This window comes from Rhipicephalus microplus, chromosome X (genome assembly GCF_043290135.1).
Source record: "Rhipicephalus microplus isolate Deutch F79 chromosome X, USDA_Rmic, whole genome shotgun sequence".
NCBI classification, from domain to species: Eukaryota; Metazoa; Arthropoda; class Arachnida; order Ixodida; family Ixodidae; genus Rhipicephalus; species Rhipicephalus microplus.
The window spans coordinates 40,892,255-40,909,796 of record NC_134710.1 but is presented as its reverse complement, the minus strand read 5'-3'; the positions used below and the strand labels follow the sequence as shown (position 1 = coordinate 40,909,796).

General features: G+C 43.3%; 2 protein-coding genes across 6 annotated transcripts in view; one reads left to right on the top strand and one right to left on the bottom strand.

The window, feature by feature from the left end:
- Nucleotides 1-7,741: 7,741 nt before the first annotated feature.
- Nucleotides 7,742-9,784, bottom strand: LOC119175843 (protein D2). 3 transcript variants are annotated; one of them, XM_037426843.2, is made up of 5 exons: nt 9,556-9,784; nt 8,659-8,752; nt 8,410-8,530; nt 8,214-8,351; nt 7,742-8,089 (listed from the first exon to the last, which is right to left on the bottom strand). In XM_037426843.2, the coding sequence occupies exons 1-5, from the start codon at nt 9,681-9,683 to the stop codon at nt 7,872-7,874; spliced, it is 699 nt and encodes a 232-aa protein (XP_037282740.1). In that variant the 5' UTR covers nt 9,684-9,784; the 3' UTR covers nt 7,742-7,871. The 3 variants fall into 3 exon arrangements, with proteins under 3 accessions (XP_037282740.1, XP_037282741.1, XP_075732396.1); XM_037426844.2 differs by having other exon boundaries at nt 9,519-9,649; XM_075876281.1 differs by lacking the exon at nt 9,556-9,784 and adding an exon at nt 8,993-9,181.
- Nucleotides 9,785-9,896: 112 nt separating this feature from the next.
- trbd (ubiquitin thioesterase trabid) overlaps nt 9,897-17,542 on the top strand; it is a 159,757-nt gene continuing 152,111 nt past the window's right edge. The window contains exons 1-3 of one of the 3 annotated variants that reach the window (XM_037426842.2): nt 9,897-10,160; nt 10,703-10,850; nt 12,250-12,516. In XM_037426842.2, coding sequence (XP_037282739.2) covers nt 10,707-10,850; nt 12,250-12,516 — 411 coding nt within the window. In that variant the 5' untranslated portion in view covers nt 9,897-10,160; nt 10,703-10,706. Of the gene's footprint in view, nt 10,161-10,687; nt 10,851-11,764; nt 11,811-12,249; nt 12,517-17,542 lie in introns of those variants that run through there. The other 2 variants (XM_075876278.1, XM_075876279.1) reach the window with 2 other exon arrangements.

Genomic DNA, 17,542 nt, shown 5'->3' with positions numbered 1-17,542 from the left:
TGTACTTATCTTTCAAGAATGGACTGACTCACTGAGATAACTGTTGGCCTTGAATAAAGCAAGGTAAAGTACCCTAGATAATGGATTATGTAGCATTGACAGGGCGCACAGTAGAGAGACTCTCCCACCGAAAAAGCCCTGTTTTCAGCCATCTTCAAACACACTTTGGGCAACTTCGAACCCAGTAAGATAAAGTGGATTAATAACAAGGTCTGCCATCCTTGAATGCAGGGGTTGCATTTGGTGTGGCATTCATCTTCCATTGCATTCAGCTATGCAGCTCGGGGATAGCTGGGGGTAGACAGGTGATGGGAGGGTGTCGCGTTAATATTGCATCATTTTTTAGGGGCCTTCACAACCTTCGTGAAAACTTTGGACCCACTTGAAGATAGTCATTTCCTTTAATACATCTTTTTTGTGAGCCTTTTACAACATTGTGAATTTCAGCACTATTCATGTCCACTTTCACTGTCACAAACTTGATATTGATCATTGGTTTTTTATCTGTTTGCCAGTCCCAATATTTTAACATAAATGTATTAGAAGGTAAAATAATGCCTCATAATGTACATCAGTCTGCCTGGTACCATAGGTCAACCAGGTCCTTTAAATTCATTTTCCATTCTTTTCCCCTACTTCCATCACTGTCCTGCTGAGTAGTGCTCTATTAGGGGCTTCGAAAGATGACTTCTAAAAATATTCACACTTTCCTCTCCCATTTTATATGTAGCAAAGCATGTTGCTAGATGAACCAAATTATTCCAGATCATATAGCTAATGGCAAATGCACTCAAACCTTGATGTAACAAATTATTGGTTATAACGAAGTAAATTGAGAATAGCTCTTTCATAGATACAGTGCTGCAAATATACCTTTACAACGAATTTTCAGATGTAACGAAGTATTTTTGTGGCAGGTGCTACTTTGTTATAATGAGGTTCGAGTGTCAAAAAACTGATTCATAACTGATTAATTGAAAAGTCCACAGAGCCATTGTTGCCGAACTTTCTAATTTTTTATGCAGCTACAAGTTTGTAAACAATTTTTATCATTCAACATCTAACTGCTCGTTTCTGTGTCACTTCATGTGGCATATATAATTATAACGAAGTGTTGATCAAATTGTTGAATGTTATTTTTTTAATTGCTTCAAATGAGACAACTATCCTATTTTTTTCATTTTCGTATGCACTAATATTACATGTGTTATGTTATACAATTCAGCTTAACAGGTTTACTATTGCAGAAGTTTGCCTTGGAACAACTTGCACTTTCTCGCTATCCTTTTATGCCTAGTAAGACGTCTTTTTGGGCAAGTTCACACTTGATATGAGCATTAAAGAAACTGGGACGTGAACAAAAGGCACACAGAACAGGCACTCTTGTGCGTCTCGTTTGCGTCCTAGTTTTGTAGGCGCCCCTTTGTTTCATAATTTTTATGCTCCTCGTTTCACAGAAAACTGTGAAGCTCATTGTTTATTTTCTGGTTTAGCTGACCATAATTCGCTGTCTCATCATGCGCTGCATGGCTGGTCTATTCTGGTAATAGTTGGTGAAAACAGAAGAGGTCAATTATTCATAAATAATTGTGCCCATGCTACTCTGACTGGCCTGTTGTTTACCAACGAATAATGTGTCATCCTGCACAAAAAAAGAACAGCACAAATGCATCAGGTTGTGTCCTCTTAGTATCATTAAAAGGAGCTTGAAGCAGCATTTCCCAAAGCACCTACTCCTATTCTAGTTTGCTGAATTTATGCTCACAAACTTAATCGAAGTTATTGCTGTGGGACAAGATGAACTTTGAGGACAGAGGTTCAATTTCACCTTCCGATAATTACTGAAAAAGAAGAGGAACAGCTATTTCGGCTAGTTGCTTTGATTCCATTGTAATAAGGGTTGCAGCACATACACGAAAGTGCTGAAAGAAAGACAAACAGAAGGCGAGGAATGGAACTTCTGTTTGCCTTTCTTCCAGCATTTCTGTGCTTGCGCTGCGACCCTTTTTACAAAGTAATTACTGTAAATCTCATCTGCATTGCCTAATATTTTATCAAAAATAATATACCAGCTGCTTGCATTGCTTTCCCCCTACCCTTGCGTCTAGTGAAAAAAAGGAAAAGAAAGATAAGCACCACCTAGTTACCCCATAGATTACAGGTGAGCATGTTCATTACATTACACACGAATTCTTGTAGGGTTCATACAGGTTTCAAAGGTGGAAATTGAAGGTTTTTCAAGAACTTTCAAATCCTTGTCAATGCTTTTTTTAAGGCTGAAAAGCAGCGTCCCAAGAAGCAATTTTTTCCTAAACAATTTTCTAAAATCAGCCATAGTTTTATTGTATCAGAAGTAATAAAATTAGATCAGAAATTAACAGTCTTGATCACATTGTTCCCAATGTTCATAAAACCCACAATAATGCAGCTACTGGGACACCTACTCTGTTAGGCAAGGTTCTTCAGTTCTCTCCTAATTTTTTCAGTCTTTAGCAAACTCCTTGGCTCCGCTGTGAATATTCATTTGCTGGTTTCACTTTTTCCAAGTAGTGATCGCCTGAAAGCATTGAAAACAGCTACTAATACTAGAACATAGCCTGTTGCAAATGAGTTTTGCGGAATTCTCGCAAGGTAGAGGAAAGGTTAGGAAAGGGATAATCGACAACCAGCTGTCTTCAGCACTAAACCACAAGGAAATCCACATGGATTTCTCAATAAGGTCCTTGAACACTTATCTGATTGCCAAGTGATCAAGCCTTTCCTATTCAGGAGCTTTGATATAGAGTGAATTGGATTTGTGCCAGTATGGCCTGTCATTTAGCAAATATTCAGTTTCGTACGCAGTCATCTTCACACCCGAAAAATATCAATGAGAAGCACCGTGCAGGAACCAGTCACCAAGCATCAGCAGCACTATCAGCAGCTGTAATTAAAACTTCTTACTTTTGGTATATAACTCACACAGCAAACATGTTTGATTACATGACCGTTTGCTCGTGCAGCATTTTCATTCATTATTTACGATTTGATATTTGAAACTTAATTTTCATTGGAAGTTTTTAGATTCATCATCATCATCATCAGCCTGACTACGTCCACTGCAGGACAAAGACCTCTCCCATGTTCTGCCAGTCAACTCGGTTCTGTGTTTGCTGCTGCCAATTTATACCCACAAACTTCCCGATCTCACCTGCCCACCTAACCGTCTGTCTCCTCCTAACCCGCTTCCCTTCTCTAGGAATCCAGCTAGTTACCCTTAATGACCAGCGGTTATCCTGTCTACGTGGTACATGCCCAGTCCATGTCCATTTCCTCTTCTTGATTTCAACTATGATATCCTTAACCCCGGTTTGTTCCCTAATCCAATCTGCTCTCTTCTTGTCTTTTAAGGTTACAACTACCATTTTCCTTTCCATTGCTTGCTGCGTCGTCCTCAATTTAAGCTAAACCCTTTTTGTAAGTCTCTAGGTTTCTGCTCCGTACCCAAGTACCGGCAAGATGCAGCTGTTATATACCTTCCTCTTGAGGGTATAGTGGCAATCTACCTGTCATGATATGAGAGTGCTTTCCAAATGTGCTCCACCCTATTTTTATTCTTCTAGTTACTTCAGTCTCGTGGTTCGGCTCCGCGGTTATTACTTGTCCTAAGTATACATAGTCGTTTACAACTTCAAGTGCACTGGTACCTATCTCGAAGCGCTGTTCTCTTCCGAGTTTGTTGTACATTACTTTCGTTTTCTGCAGTCTAAGTTTAAGACCTACCTTTCTGCTCCCCTTGTCTAACTCTGTAATCATGAGTTGCAATTCGTCCCCTGAGTCACTCCGCAATGCAATGTCATCGGCGAAGCGCAGGTTACTGAGGTACTCTCCATTAACTCTTATGCGTAACTGTTCCCATTATATGCCTCTGAAAACCTCCTGTAAGCACACGGTAAATAGCATTGAGGAGATTGTATCAGGGGCGAATCCAGCCACCCATTTTAGGGGAGGGGGGGGTCACTTGAATTAACACCAGAAAGGGGGGTGTGCTGGTTACTTTTTTTTACTAGCACGAAAATCCTGTAATGGCATAAATACTGTTAATGTGTGCTCACAGTGGTCCCACTCATTTGTCCTAAGTGGTGATAGCAGGTGGATGGCAAGCACTGAAGGGAGGGGGAGAGGGTGCTGACAGGCTTTGGGGGGGGGGGGGGGGGCGATCGCCCCTATTGCCCTCCCCCCCTGGATTGTATCCCCCTGCCTTACACCCTTCTTAGTTGGTATTTTGTCGCTTTCTTTATGAAGCACTATGGTAGCAGTTGATCCCCTGTAGATTTCTTCCAAGATGTTTCTATATGCTTCGTCGACGCCCTGATTCCGCCGTGTCTGCATGACTGCTGATATTTCTACTGAATCAGACGCCTTCTCGTCATCTATGAAGGCTATGTATAGTGGTTGGCTATACTCTGAGCATTTCTCTATTACCTGATTGATTCTATGAATGTGATCAATTGTTGAGTAGCTTGTTTGAAATCCTGCTTGTTTCTTTGGTTGATTGAATTCTAATGTCTTAATTCTGTTAGCAATTATCTTTGTAAATGGCTTGTATACTGCGGAGAGCAAACAAATCGGCCTGTAATTCTTCAAGTCCTTGTCATCTGCTTTCATATGTATTAGGATGAGGTTAGCATTCTTCCAAGATTCTGGTACTCTTCCCGTCAGGAGACACCTCGTAAACAGGGTCGCTAGTTTTTCTAACACAATCTGTCCTCTATCTTTCAGCAGATCTGATGTTACCTAATCCTCACCAGCAGCTTTGCCTCTTTGCATGCTCTCCAAAGCTTTTCTGACTTCTATCATTACTGGTGGGGTGTCATCTGGGTTACTGCTAGTTCTTATAGTATTAAAGTCGTGGTTGTCCCGGCTACTGTACAGATCTCTGTAAAACTCCTCCGCTATTTTAACTATCCTATCCATATCGGTAGTTATTTTGCCTTTTTTGTCCCTTAGTGCATACATCCGATTTTTGCCTATCCCAAGTTTCCTCTTCACTGCTTTGACGCTTCCTCGGTTTTTCAGAGCGTGTTCGATTCTCTCCATGTTATACTTTCTTACATCGGATACCTTACGCTAATTAATCAACTTCAAAAGCTCTGCCAGTTCTATTTTGTCTGTTGCACTTGAGACTTTCATGATTTGATGCTTCTTAATGAGATTCTTCGTTTCCTGGGTAAGCTTGCCAGTGTCCTGTCTAACTACCCTGCCTCCAACTTCCACTGCACACTCCGTAATGATACTCGTCAGATTCTCATTCATTGTATCTATGCTAAGGTTGGTTTCCTCACTAAGAGCCGAGTACCTGTTCTGAAGCGAGACTGAATTCCTGCACTTTCCCTCTCAGTGCTAGCTCATTGATTGGCTTCTTGCGTATCAGTTTCTGTCGTTCCTTCTTCAAGTCTAGGCGAATTCGGGACCATACCATTCTATGGTCACTACATCGTACCTTGCCTAGCACTTCCACATCCTGCAGGATGCTTGGGTGCGCACTCACTATAAAGTTTACTTCGTTCTAATTTTTGCCATAACTTAGTGCTCCTCCATGTCCACTTACGGTTCCTTCGCTTTCAGTAGAAGGTATTCAGAATCCGTAAATTATTGCGTTCTGCAAATTCTACTAGTAGCTCCCCTCTGGGATTTCTAGAACCGATGCCATAATCTCCTACTGCCTGGTCTCCAGCCTGTTTTTTTCCCACTTTTGCACTGAAGTCTCCCATCAGTATAGTGTACCGTGTTTTTACCTTACTCATTGCCAATTCCACGTCTTCATAGAAGCTGTCAACTAACGCGTCATCATGGCTGGACGCAGGCACATAAGCCTGTACCACCTTCATCTTGTATCTCTAATAGAGTTTATTTACAATATCTACCACCCCTTCATTAATGCTATATATACCTCTATGCTGCCAGCCATGTTTCTGTGGACAAGGAGCTCCACTCCCAGTTTCCTTCTGTCAGCCAGGCTCAATAGCAAAGAACATGCCCGTTCTGTAGCACTGTATAGGCATCATCTGTCCTCCTAACCTCGCTGAGCCTTATTACACCCCATTTAATGCCCTCTAGCTCCTCTAATAGTACAGCTAGACTTGCCACACTAGATAAGGTTCTAGGGTTAAGCATCGACAAGTTCAGGTGCCAATGGCAGCTTGTCCCAATCCAGAGATTCTTGGCACTTTCTGCTACATTGCAGATCTGACCGCCACCATGGTCAGTTACTTTGTGGTCGCTGGGGAATGAGGGCCGCGAGTCAATTGACGTATGCATGTGGGAGGTAGTGGCCAGATACTGCACCAGGGTGGTCAATCCTTCTCTGGTGAGGGAGTGCGTTACCAGCGGTGGCCACCGGTGAGGCCGCACCCCAGGCCTCTTAATGCAGTTCCATCACCACGTGGATTTTTTTTATCCGGTTGGGAACTGTGCGGCAACGGGATTCAAACCACGGACCTCTTGCATGCGAGGCTGATGTTCTAACCACTACGCCATCGCTGCCTTAGATATCCACTAACTCAAAGATCCTACCGAACGATTCTTCGCCGATCCCCCTTTGTGGGCGAGTGCCAGAAATGTGAGGATCATCATCATCATCAATTTCATGAAGGTCATACAAACTGCCATCACTTAGTTTCCACGACTCCAGCCACATTCTTCAAAAATTCAAAGGGAATTCCAGGTTTATACAGAGGACCCTGCTGATTGACAACAGGTCACATAGTCTCCATAAGATGAAATTCAAGAAATTTCAGGGGTTTTCAAGGAATTGAAAAAATTTCAGGGTTTTCACCTGTACACCCCTCTTGTTACTGTTTTGACTTGCTTGAACAGCGAGTTTTAAACTGATGTGAACATGCCATCAGAGTAAAAAAGAACGAAGCCCAGCACAAGAACGTTTTATTAGATAATGGCAGAAAACAGAATATGTTGGCCTAAAACAACAAGTGAAACGACAAATCACTAGGCATAAAAGCAAGCTGCCATCCAGCTGGAATGCTGGTCTGCAGTTAAACTAACATGCACCAACCTTTTTTTTAATACATAACAAAGCAAAATTTGCATAACATGCTCATGGTTGACAATAGCTGCATGTATGTGAAAAACGGCCTGCTTTTGCCTTAGCGGTGAGCAAACGCTGCTTGTACATTTGTACTGTCTTCACAATTACCCACAAAAGAGATACATTTGCTCTTTAGCCCTTTCACTTTCCATTGTAGAAGTTTGTTGAATGCAACAATGATACATTTGCTCTTTAGCCCATTCATTCCCCATTGTAGAAGTTTGTTGAATGCAACATCATCAGTTGAACTCTCACAGTAGTCCTTAGTAGCATCCCAGCAGTATAATGTGCAACAGTTTTGGCATGCCTCATATTTTATCAACTAGATAACACAACACAGTGTAGTTGTGAATACTGGATGTGAAGTAATTTGCCAACAAGACACACAAGATATCACTGGTACTAATGAGGGCGGAACTGCTGATCGTGTCGCGTCGACCGCACGCTACGATGGGGGAAGTTTTCAGCCAAGAAGTGCACCGCGGATAGCACCAAACTCTTACGAAGAAGCCACAACTACAGGAGAAAAATTTTCTGCCAAATTTAGCGGCAGTCTGGCAACAACCACCCCAAAGTCTGGCAACAGACTTATGCAACGCCAAATAGAACCTTGCCGTGTGAACATGCAAGTAATCAAGGAAAAAAAAAAAGGAGTTACAGACCAGCAAAGCTGTTTTATTGAGAACATGCTAAAGACCAGTGGCATGTTTGGCCCGAACATGAAGGCTCAGCAACAGAATGGGAACAAAAAAAAAAAAAGAAAAACAGGGAGAGTGCTTTGAACTCAGTTGCCACTGAGCTGCTCATACAGCTTAGGCACATAGTCATCCCATTCTGCCTGGTAGAAGTTGGCAGCAACCGGCTCGCCCAGCTGATACTTCTTGGCAAATTCGCGAACTTTGAAGCAACCTCGGTGGTCACCAGAGCGGTTCGTGAGGCGCTTTTCATCACAGCTGAGCTTTCCAGGCTGCTTGTAAACCAGGAACACATATCGGTGCAGACCTGTGTTTGTAGACAACTGTTACCTACCATTCGCGGGAATGACGTTCAACCCCCCACGCATTTTTGCCTGCTGCACTGGATTGTCACTTTGCAAACCCACAATGAGGGCGAGGCGCAAGCTCACCTGTTCCTTTTGGTGGACCAGAACCGACATACTCCGACAGTGTCTCTCCCTCGGAGACATTGCAGCCGGGAATGTTCACCACAAGCCAATGATGCCACTCTCGGTACTTTGGACTTTGCCTACTCGGTGCGTCGGGGTCTGCATTAGCACAGTAACCACCTTAGCTTAGCAGCGACTCTAATGTAACACAACCTACCAGTCATGCAGAGGGTGTAAAGAGCGCCGTCTTCTGTTGGGTACGAGACTTTCGGAGGACACTGGACTTGCGTCGGCGTCAAAACATTCCCCATGTTAACCTTCTGTCCATTGTAAGTCACCTACAAAGGAACACAAAACGCAAACGAGCATTGACGATAGGAGGAAGGTCGATTTCTTCCGAGTAAAAAACAACACAAAACAAGCCTGAATTGCATTAAACTGACAGAATTCGCAAAAGGCTTGTCACCTCAACGTTGTTCTGCGGGACCGTGTCGATCACATCAGGAACTACTTGGTTTGACTCCATCTGAGAAGTTCCGGTGCTCTTCTCGAGACACACACTATGAAGAAAGGAAAGGAAAAAAAGAGGGGGGACAAGATAACGACAGGCAGGAGCTTCTATATCAGTGATCTTTGACCTCTCATTGCAGGGCGCTACAACCTTCGAGACAAGAAAATCACGTTCCAAAATTGGTCGTCTCTTTTCACGCTAGCCACTTCCTAACAAGCCAATACAATATAAAAATAATAATGACTAATACAATGCTGACATAATGTTTACAATGCGCTTAGTTACTTGCCTCGGTCCGCAACGCGCTTCAAACTTCCCTGAACACTTATTCTAAGCGATTACAAGGAACACCAAGCACAAGTGCCCGAACGTTTTTCTGCATAGACTTGCATGAAACTCTGTTTTTAAGACAGGAAAATAACTTGTGGTTGACGGTCTACCGTGGTACCACTTGTGCATAGCAAAAGCTGTAGCAAAAGCAATCATCCCTGCCTATCAGTGGGCTTAGGCTTGGCTTCCCAAACACGAAGCAGAATCGGCGGATGCGCGATAGGTACCACGCTTTCTAAATAAGAAAAAGAAAAAAAAAAGGACTAAGACTTGCGGCTCTTATAATGTTATCTACGCCGACACAGTATAGCCTGTCATAATTTATTAGAGCCGGCGTGCGCCGGCATGGGCCATAGGCATCACCAACCCAAAGCAATTTATGTCAGACAAATCTTTCATCAATACGCCACTATTACAGATCGCCACATGAATATGTTGAAAACCTATTAAGCCCTGATTGAGCAACAATTACATAGTCTTTTCACCTGATTACAAACGTAGCGCTGGTGGAATGCACAGTACCTGCTCTGCTGTAGCAAACGCCGAAACAACGAAATCCCGGATGCAGATGCTGCTCTCTGGGAAGAGGTCAAAGAAGTATTCACAGGCGCGAACTCAAAGATTGCTCGCGAACATACAGCTCGGATCATTGCCAATTTTTTCGTTTTTTGCGCGAAATAAGCGAACAGTCACCGAAAGTAGCGCGAACAAGACGTTCTGGGCTGTTTGAAACTTCGAAACAAGGTCAGCAGCAGCGATGTGACGCCATCTGTTGTGGTTACTCGCGTCGACCGCTTCGGCGCTTGCGTCCAGTCTCCAGTCATGGGTATGGGTGCTGTTCCTTTGCAGAAATTAAACTTAAAAAGTTTCGTAGCCGCTGAACAGACGTTGTGTTGAACTATGTCTCGATACGTTGCCATTAAAAGTTACTCGCGCCGTTGGTAGCGCTGCTACCATAAAGGCGACAGGAGTGATCTACTAATTAGAGATCGTATGCTGATCGGCGCGATATTCGTTAGCGCCGAAGGTGAAGAAGATAACATAGTAGGCCTAATCATTTTTCTGTGACGGATGAAAACAACACTCTGCAGCATCGGCTTTTACCGAAGTGAAGTGCTTGAAGTGTGGTGAGTACAGCGTCTAATATTAATAATTTACGATTATAAGAATTAGTTTGTTGGTAGCTGAGCGTGAGTGCTACTGTGGTTTTCCTTCGAAATTTCTGTGTTCTCGTTCCCGCCCGCGGATTACTTTTGGTAATGTTGTTAGTAGTATCAGGTGGTGTTTGATAGTAATACTGGCAATACCTTTCGAAATGTTTTGGTGCGGGGTTTTCGAACTCGGCCGAACCGATTAAATTCACCTTTGATACATGTGTTTAGTGCGCTTTCGTGGGGTCTCATAACGTCTGCTCCCGACTCAAATTGTTCTCCATTGCAATTAGTTCGTGCCCCTTGAAATATTTCCATTTCAACCTTGAACAACTTTTATTTTCACCGTGATTGCACTGCAGTTTCGGGCGCCGAGTCGAAAGAACTAGTTGTGTAAAGATTTTCGATCACGCTTATTTGCATGTTCACTTTTTCTGGCTGGTGCCCGGAACCTAGCGAAGGCTGCAGCCGCTAGGTGCGGCTTAATTATTTGGTTTGTGAAGTGCTAATCCTCGCAGAGTCATGAGTCGTCAGTGCTGCAAGTGGAGTTGCCCGCACTGTACGTACGAGAACTGGCCTAAGGCGCAGCGTTGTGTCATCTGCCAGAATCCTCGGCCCACTCTAATAGAAGAGGAAGCGTCCAGCGAAGAACGCGACATTTACAAGGTATGTCAGACCACTTCACATTATCTTGTAGCATCTAGTTTTTTTTTTTAAATTTTCTAACGCTTTCTCAATTTGTTTGTTCGTTTCACATGTTACCTTTAAACAGCGTGGCATATAAGAGGAGGAGATGTAAACACAATTTGGGGAAAAGAAACAGGCTAAGAAAAAAAGGAAAATAAGCATATAAATCAGTTTCTCTTTAAAGTTGCATTCAATAGTTCGCAAGTGGTATATTTCTAGTTCTAGAGAGCGGTGAAAAGCAAAAACTTAGTAGATAGTAATGACGTGTTTGCATTACTCACCGCATAGCGTCAGCTTGAATTGATAGACCGCAACGACTCTCGGGACGACACACATACACAACAAATAGTGCAGGGGGCACCTCCAAAGGTATCCTTTTTTCAAATGCCACTGGCCAGTGATGCATTTATATATATATATGCATATAAAAACATACACACGTGAACATGCATAAAAGGTAGTAAACCCTCCCCCCCTTTAAAAAAAATTCTGGCTATGCTTCTGATGCAAGCTACCAGTTTTGTGTTCCACTAGCGGATGGTTATCTGGGACATCAGTACTGTGTGGTACTGCATAACGACAAAACAAGCTTTGCCAAATAGTCATTGGGGAAACTACGGTCATGTGGGGGTGTTTTTGAGAGGCTGTGCCTTTTGTTGAAGGGACAGACGTTGTGGTTCCAGACATTCCCATCTAAACGTCTTCATGGGCCAGTCCTGAAGAAAGTATAGTAACAGTGGTATAAGCTGCACGGTGGTGCCACCGTGCATGAGCACCGGCGGTTTTGTATGCTGGTGGTATCAACTAGTGATGTTGTTTGATGCTGCATGATTTTTGTTGCATGGTATCTCATAACTGCGGCCGTACAAACTTCAGAATTTCTTTCATTGTAGGAGCAGTGCAGCAACGGTTGCAACTAATATGCTGCACAAAATTAAGGTATGCTTTCTATTCTTAGTAGCCATTGACACTACGAGACATGAAGCTTACTTTTCCTGCATTGTGGGAGTTTTTGTATATCCTTCAGAGGCTGACAAATCCAACACACACCCAAACGCACTACATTGCCTCCGCTAGCAGAACCTTGTTTTCTTGTGTTTGCGCGGGAGAACATCTTGAACAAAGATAGACTCAAAGGAGTGAGAATAAACTGGTGAAGTGTCGCTATTTTTGTACATGTATTCGAACTGTGCCTAATCTGTTGACTACCATTTATTTTTTATTCTTCATGTTACTATATTCTCGCGGTAGTTTAAAAACGATAAAACTACACCAACCAGCCAAGTTTTATCCTTTGCTAGCAGGGGTGACTGCCTTAATAGTTGAGTGCCAAGCATTTGTAAGTTATTTATGATAGTTACCCTGATTGGCATTTCAGATGTCACCCCTGCTATCCCCCGATCCGGGCGACTCGTACCAAAAATGGTCATGCAGTCGGTGCACGTATCTCAACTGGCCACGGTCAAGCAAGTGCACTCAGTGTCTGCAACCACGGAGCCTGCCAGGCGCTGCACCAGCCAGCCCGCCATCGGGCCAGCCGCAGCAGGCCACGACTTCTAGTGAAGATTCTGACAGCAGTACTGACCTATGCTGCAAGTGGACTTGCCATGCCTGCACCTATGAGAACTGGCCAAAGTCACGAAAGGTCAGTTATAGTAGTGCCATTTGAGTTTGGTTAGGTGGAAGGGCAAGTGGTTGTGGTACTCTCAGTAGGAATGAGAGTTGGCATCCACCTAAAACTAGATAGAGGAAGTGTGACCCTCTAAAGGAAGGCTTAGGAGCTGAAGAACCATTCACATTGATAATAACTTTTTTCTAACAGTATTGTTTTAGTTATGTTAGCTTTGTTCCCCTTTCTCTTATACAGGGTGTCCCAGCTATCTCTACCCATTGTTTAGTTATAAGCCGACACAATCTATGACAATGTGACCAAACGCATGTTGATGGCTATTGCTTGGAGTAAGCTACACTTTTTTTTGTTTTACTCCTAATTTTCTTATTGAACATTTTTATTGTGGCAAAAACAGTGCAGACAATGGGACGAAGAACATACAGGACACAGCGCTGACACTGTATTCTGTATGTTCTACGTCCCTCCCTTGTGTGTCTTGTATGTTCAACTCCTTTGTATTTTATTTTATTTTTTATTTATTACATACTGCAGTCCGTAGACCAAGCAGGAGGGGCACAAAAAGGGAGCATAGCGAAAAAAGCGAACAAGTTATACAGCAAGTTAGAATACACAAAGCTACTGAAAAACAAGTCATACTAAATAGGATGCTTAGTTATACATATCTAGAAAAAAAGCGAACAAACTTCTAGAAACAGTTTCAAGCACAAAAAGTAAAGCTACACAGTTGAAATAATAAGATGAGCTAATCTAGCATTGAAATATCAACAGTGTTGATTACACAAAAGATGCATGTAGTTTTCAAAGTCGGGAATGCCACGTTCAGGAAAAACATTTGAAGGCAGTGCATTCCATTCGCTAATGGTTCTAGGAAAGAAGGAATGTTTGAAAAGGTTAGTACGTGCAAAGTAAGGTGTCAGATCATGATTGTGAGCATGCCTGGTTTTCCTGGAAGAAGAGGGAGAGATGTATTTACTGGGATCGATATTAAACTGATGATTACGAAGCAGGAAAAGAAACTTGAGTCTGGCGATAGTTCTACGCTGTTTCAAGAGCGGAATGTTGTTAGTAGTCATAAGTGATGAAGGAGAATCAAGATTGTGATAGGCATTATAGATGAATCTTACCGCTCTCCTCTGGACCATTTCAAGTTTATAAACGTCCTTTTTAAAGTACGGGTCCCAGGCTACGCATGCGTACTCTAGACGGGGTCGAATAAATGTATTATATGCAAGAAGTTTGATCTGAGTTGGCGCGTTTTTTAGTTTGTGTCCAAGAAACCCTAGTTTTCTAGAGGCGGAGGAACAAGCGTCGTCAATGTGGTTACTCCACGACAGTCGATTGGTAATATTGACTCCCAAGTATTTAAAATTACTCACTTCGATCAACGGATTATTATTTAAGGTGTAGCGTGATGCAAAAGGGGTAATTTTATTTGAGATACGCATATAGACCAATTTACTAATGTTTAACTCCATCGACCAGGCATGGCACCAATCGCAGAGAGAATTTAGGTTGTTCTGCAAGCATTCTTGGTCTCTTTCACTTTTAATTGGCTTGTAAAGAATGCAGTCATCTGCAAAAAGCTTTAAGCTTATGGCGGAGGTGTCAACTGATGAAACGATGTCATTGATAAAGATGAGAAACAAGACAGGGCCAAGGACACTGCCTTGTGGAACTCCCGAGGTTACAGGTAGAACCCCAGAGCAGCAGCCCTCGACCTGGACAAACTGTTTGCGGCTGGTAAGGTAGGAGCGGATCCAATTAATTACAGTAATGGGTAGGCCAATGTTTGAAAGTTTGGGGAGTAATTTACTGTGGCAAACACAGTCGAAAGCTTTTCTAAAATCTAAGAAGATGGCGTCTATTTGGTCGCCCTTATCAATTGCCATAGCGAAGTCGTGAATTGTGGTGACAAGTTGAGTGTTAGTCGAGAGGCCCTTCCTAAAACCATGCTGGAAAGGAGTCAAAATACTGTTTTCTTCAAGGAATGACATTATGTAATGCGCGATGATATGCTCAAGAAGTTTACAAGGACAGGAAGTTAATGAAATTGGCCGGTAGTTTTCAACATTTAGGCGATCACCTTTTTTAAATACCGGAATAACGCGTGCCGTTCGCCAATCATCGGGAAGAATTGAATTATGAAGCGAAAGACGAAAAATATGGGTGAAGACATGCGCGATAGGTTCGGCGTAACGTTGCAAAAATGCATTAGGTATGCCGTCGGGACCATCGGAAGATTTAGTCTTAACATTCAGTAACAGTGAAAGGACACCTTCGACAGTTATGAAATCGGCAGATATAGTAGACAGAGAAATAATGTTTGTGTTAGCATGATCTCCCTGAGTGAATACTGAGTGAAAATACTGATTGAATTGGTTTGCAATTTTGACTGGATCGTTAACAATACAACCATTTACTGATATCTCGGTTGGTGTTTTGTGCGCATCGCTCAAGTACCGCCAGAATCTATCCGGGTTAGTTTTCAAAAAGTTAGGAAGCGAGTGGTTGAAGTATCTTGCCTTAGCTTCGCTTAGCCGAGTTGCAAGCTGGGCCTTCAACGAGATAAGTCTGCAGGGTATTTTTTTCTTTTTTCTAGCTCGTTTTAGCTTGCGGTGCAAATGTATAATATCTCTAGTAATCCATGGGTTATTTCGGTTTTTCCTAACCCGTTTGCTTGGCACAAACTTATCAGTGCAGTAATGTATCGCAGTTTTTATTTGGTTCCAGGCTATCGACACATCATCAGAAAGATTATCACATAAGAACCACAGATAATCCAAAATGGCCTGGTAATCCGCCTTCGAGTAATCCTTAATGACATGTCTGGTCTCTTGTCGGTGTGCTTTGCTTTCACCAATACCGAAGGATAAAAATACTGCTTTATGGTCGGAAATGCCATCTTCAATAGAGACCGTGTATTTGCATACATTAGAATTCAAAAAGACTAGGTCGAGTGTAGAACGGGTGTTTCCAGCCTCTCTGGTGCACTCATTAACAATCTGCACAAGATCGCACATCAAGGCAATGTCAGCGAGAGGGTTTAACGTCGTTACATCAGAGCCAGAGTATGGAACGCGCCAGTCAACATTGGGCAAGTTAAAATCACCTGCGAGAATCAGACGATCATTTTTAAACGTGAACATGTGGTCATATAGTTTAGACAGATATTCGTGTGTTGAAGAGGGTGGTCTGTAGATGGCACATACGGTGAAGTAATGGCCCCAGCAGCTTACCTTAAGGAATAAACTTTCGTGCTCATGAATTTGTTGAAGGGGCCGAGCACTAATACAATCTTTGAGAACTATTGCTACACCACCACCTCTTGATGGCCGGTCACGTCTGAAGATTTGATATCTCGGAGGAATTAGTACTGAATCATTTATACCTTCGTGCAGCCAGGTTTCTGTGATTATTGTAATGTGAGGGTCGTAGGTGAGTAGAAGGTACTCGAGCTTGTCAACTTTATTTGATAGGCTTTGCGCGTTTACGTTAAGCACTCTCAAACTTTTGGACGCACACTGTCGAGCGGGTCAATCAGAACCTGTAGCTTGCGGGTTAAGGGCTACACGCACATTTTTGGCTTCATCCCAGACAAAAAGTTTGCCATCAATTTTGATTTTGTCGTGAATAAGTGTAACCCGTTTCCTGCTATTGCGTTCAGCTTTTGCACTTTCCCAAAGCAGGCGGCGCTTGCGCAGCGTGCACTGGCTATAATCATTTTGCACATAAATATTGGAGCCCTTTAATTTATTTGAATTCTTTAAGACTTCTTGTTTCTCCTGATAATCTTGAAAGTAAGCTATGACAGGCCTACGACTACCTTGGCGGCCAAGACGGTGAATGCGGGCTATGGACTTGCACTTCACTCCCAATGTTTTCTCGAATATATCGGTTACAACAGCAGTTCGAAGAGAGGTGTCATTTTCATTTGTGTTTTCGAGAACACCATGAATGACAAGGTTTGCCCGACGGCTTCGGTCTTCGAGATCAGTTAACTTAGAGCTCTGCCATGACAGCACAGTTTTAAAGGAAGCTGCAGTGGATTCAAGAGCTGCAACTTCCGGTGATTTATCTTTAAATTCCTGTAGTTTGGCTTCAATTGCTTGAAATCGCAAGTCCATGTCGCACATCATTTGTTCGTTCATCGATTTTAAGAGCAGTATTTCAGCCTTCATATCTGCTTGGCCCTGAAGAATACTGTGTAATAAATCAGCGTTCGTGGGTCCAGGGTTTGTCTCAACGTCACCACAGAGTAACATTTTGCATGCACAATAGCACTCATATGCAATACTTAAACAGGTGCTTGGGCACGGCACAACTACTAACATGACTTCATCACTAGTTTTTATGTTGGAAGCAGAGTAGCTAACCTGTACAACGAAGAAGAACTTCGTGGTCAGCAACATGGTCGCTGTCGTCTCGCCGTGCCCACTGTCGAAGAAATGCTGCAGTGGATGCTTTATAGCCTCGGTCGCTGATGTCACGGACATGCGCAACTGTCGCTGCGTCGGAGCGTCCATACAGAAGGTCAGTATCGGCGTCCGCACATGCAGATCTGCCACGGAAAGGTAGATGGTGTCATCCGGCGGCGCGCACGTGTCATTCGTGCTCGGCAATCCGGTGACCGTCAGCAGCGAAACCTGTACAACGAAGAAGAACTTCGTGGTCAGCAACATGGTCGCTGTCGTCTCGCCGTGCCCACTGTCGAAGAAATGCTGCAGTGGATGCTTTATAGCCTCGGTCGCTGATGTCACGGACATGCGCAACTGTCGCTGCGTCGGAGCGTCCATACAGAAGGTCAGTATCGGCGTCCGCACATGCAGATCTGCCACGGAAAGGTAGATGGTGTCATCCGGCGGCGCGCACGTGTCATTCGTGCTCGGCAATCCGGTGACCGTCAGCAGCGAAACCTGTACAACGAAGAAGAACTTCGTGGTCAGCAACATGGTCGCTGTCGTCTCGCCGTGCCCACTGTTCTTGTATGCTTTTTGTTTCATTGTCTCCACTGTTTTTGCCAATAGTCACCGCTGCATTT

Bases quoted from the DNA above. Each gene is read 5' to 3' on its own strand.
- LOC119175843 (XM_037426843.2), bottom strand. From the start codon at position 9,683: ATGATCCGAGCTGTATGTTCGCGAGCAATCTTTGAGTTCGCGCCTGTG. The intron at 8,753-9,555 runs GTACTGTGCATT...CTTTCTTCATAG, and splicing joins CGTTTGCTACAGCAGAGCAG to TGTGTGTCTCGAGAAGAGCA. The intron at 8,090-8,213 runs GTGAGCTTGCGC...CTACAAACACAG, and splicing joins TGGTCCACCAAAAGGAACAG to GTCTGCACCGATATGTGTTC.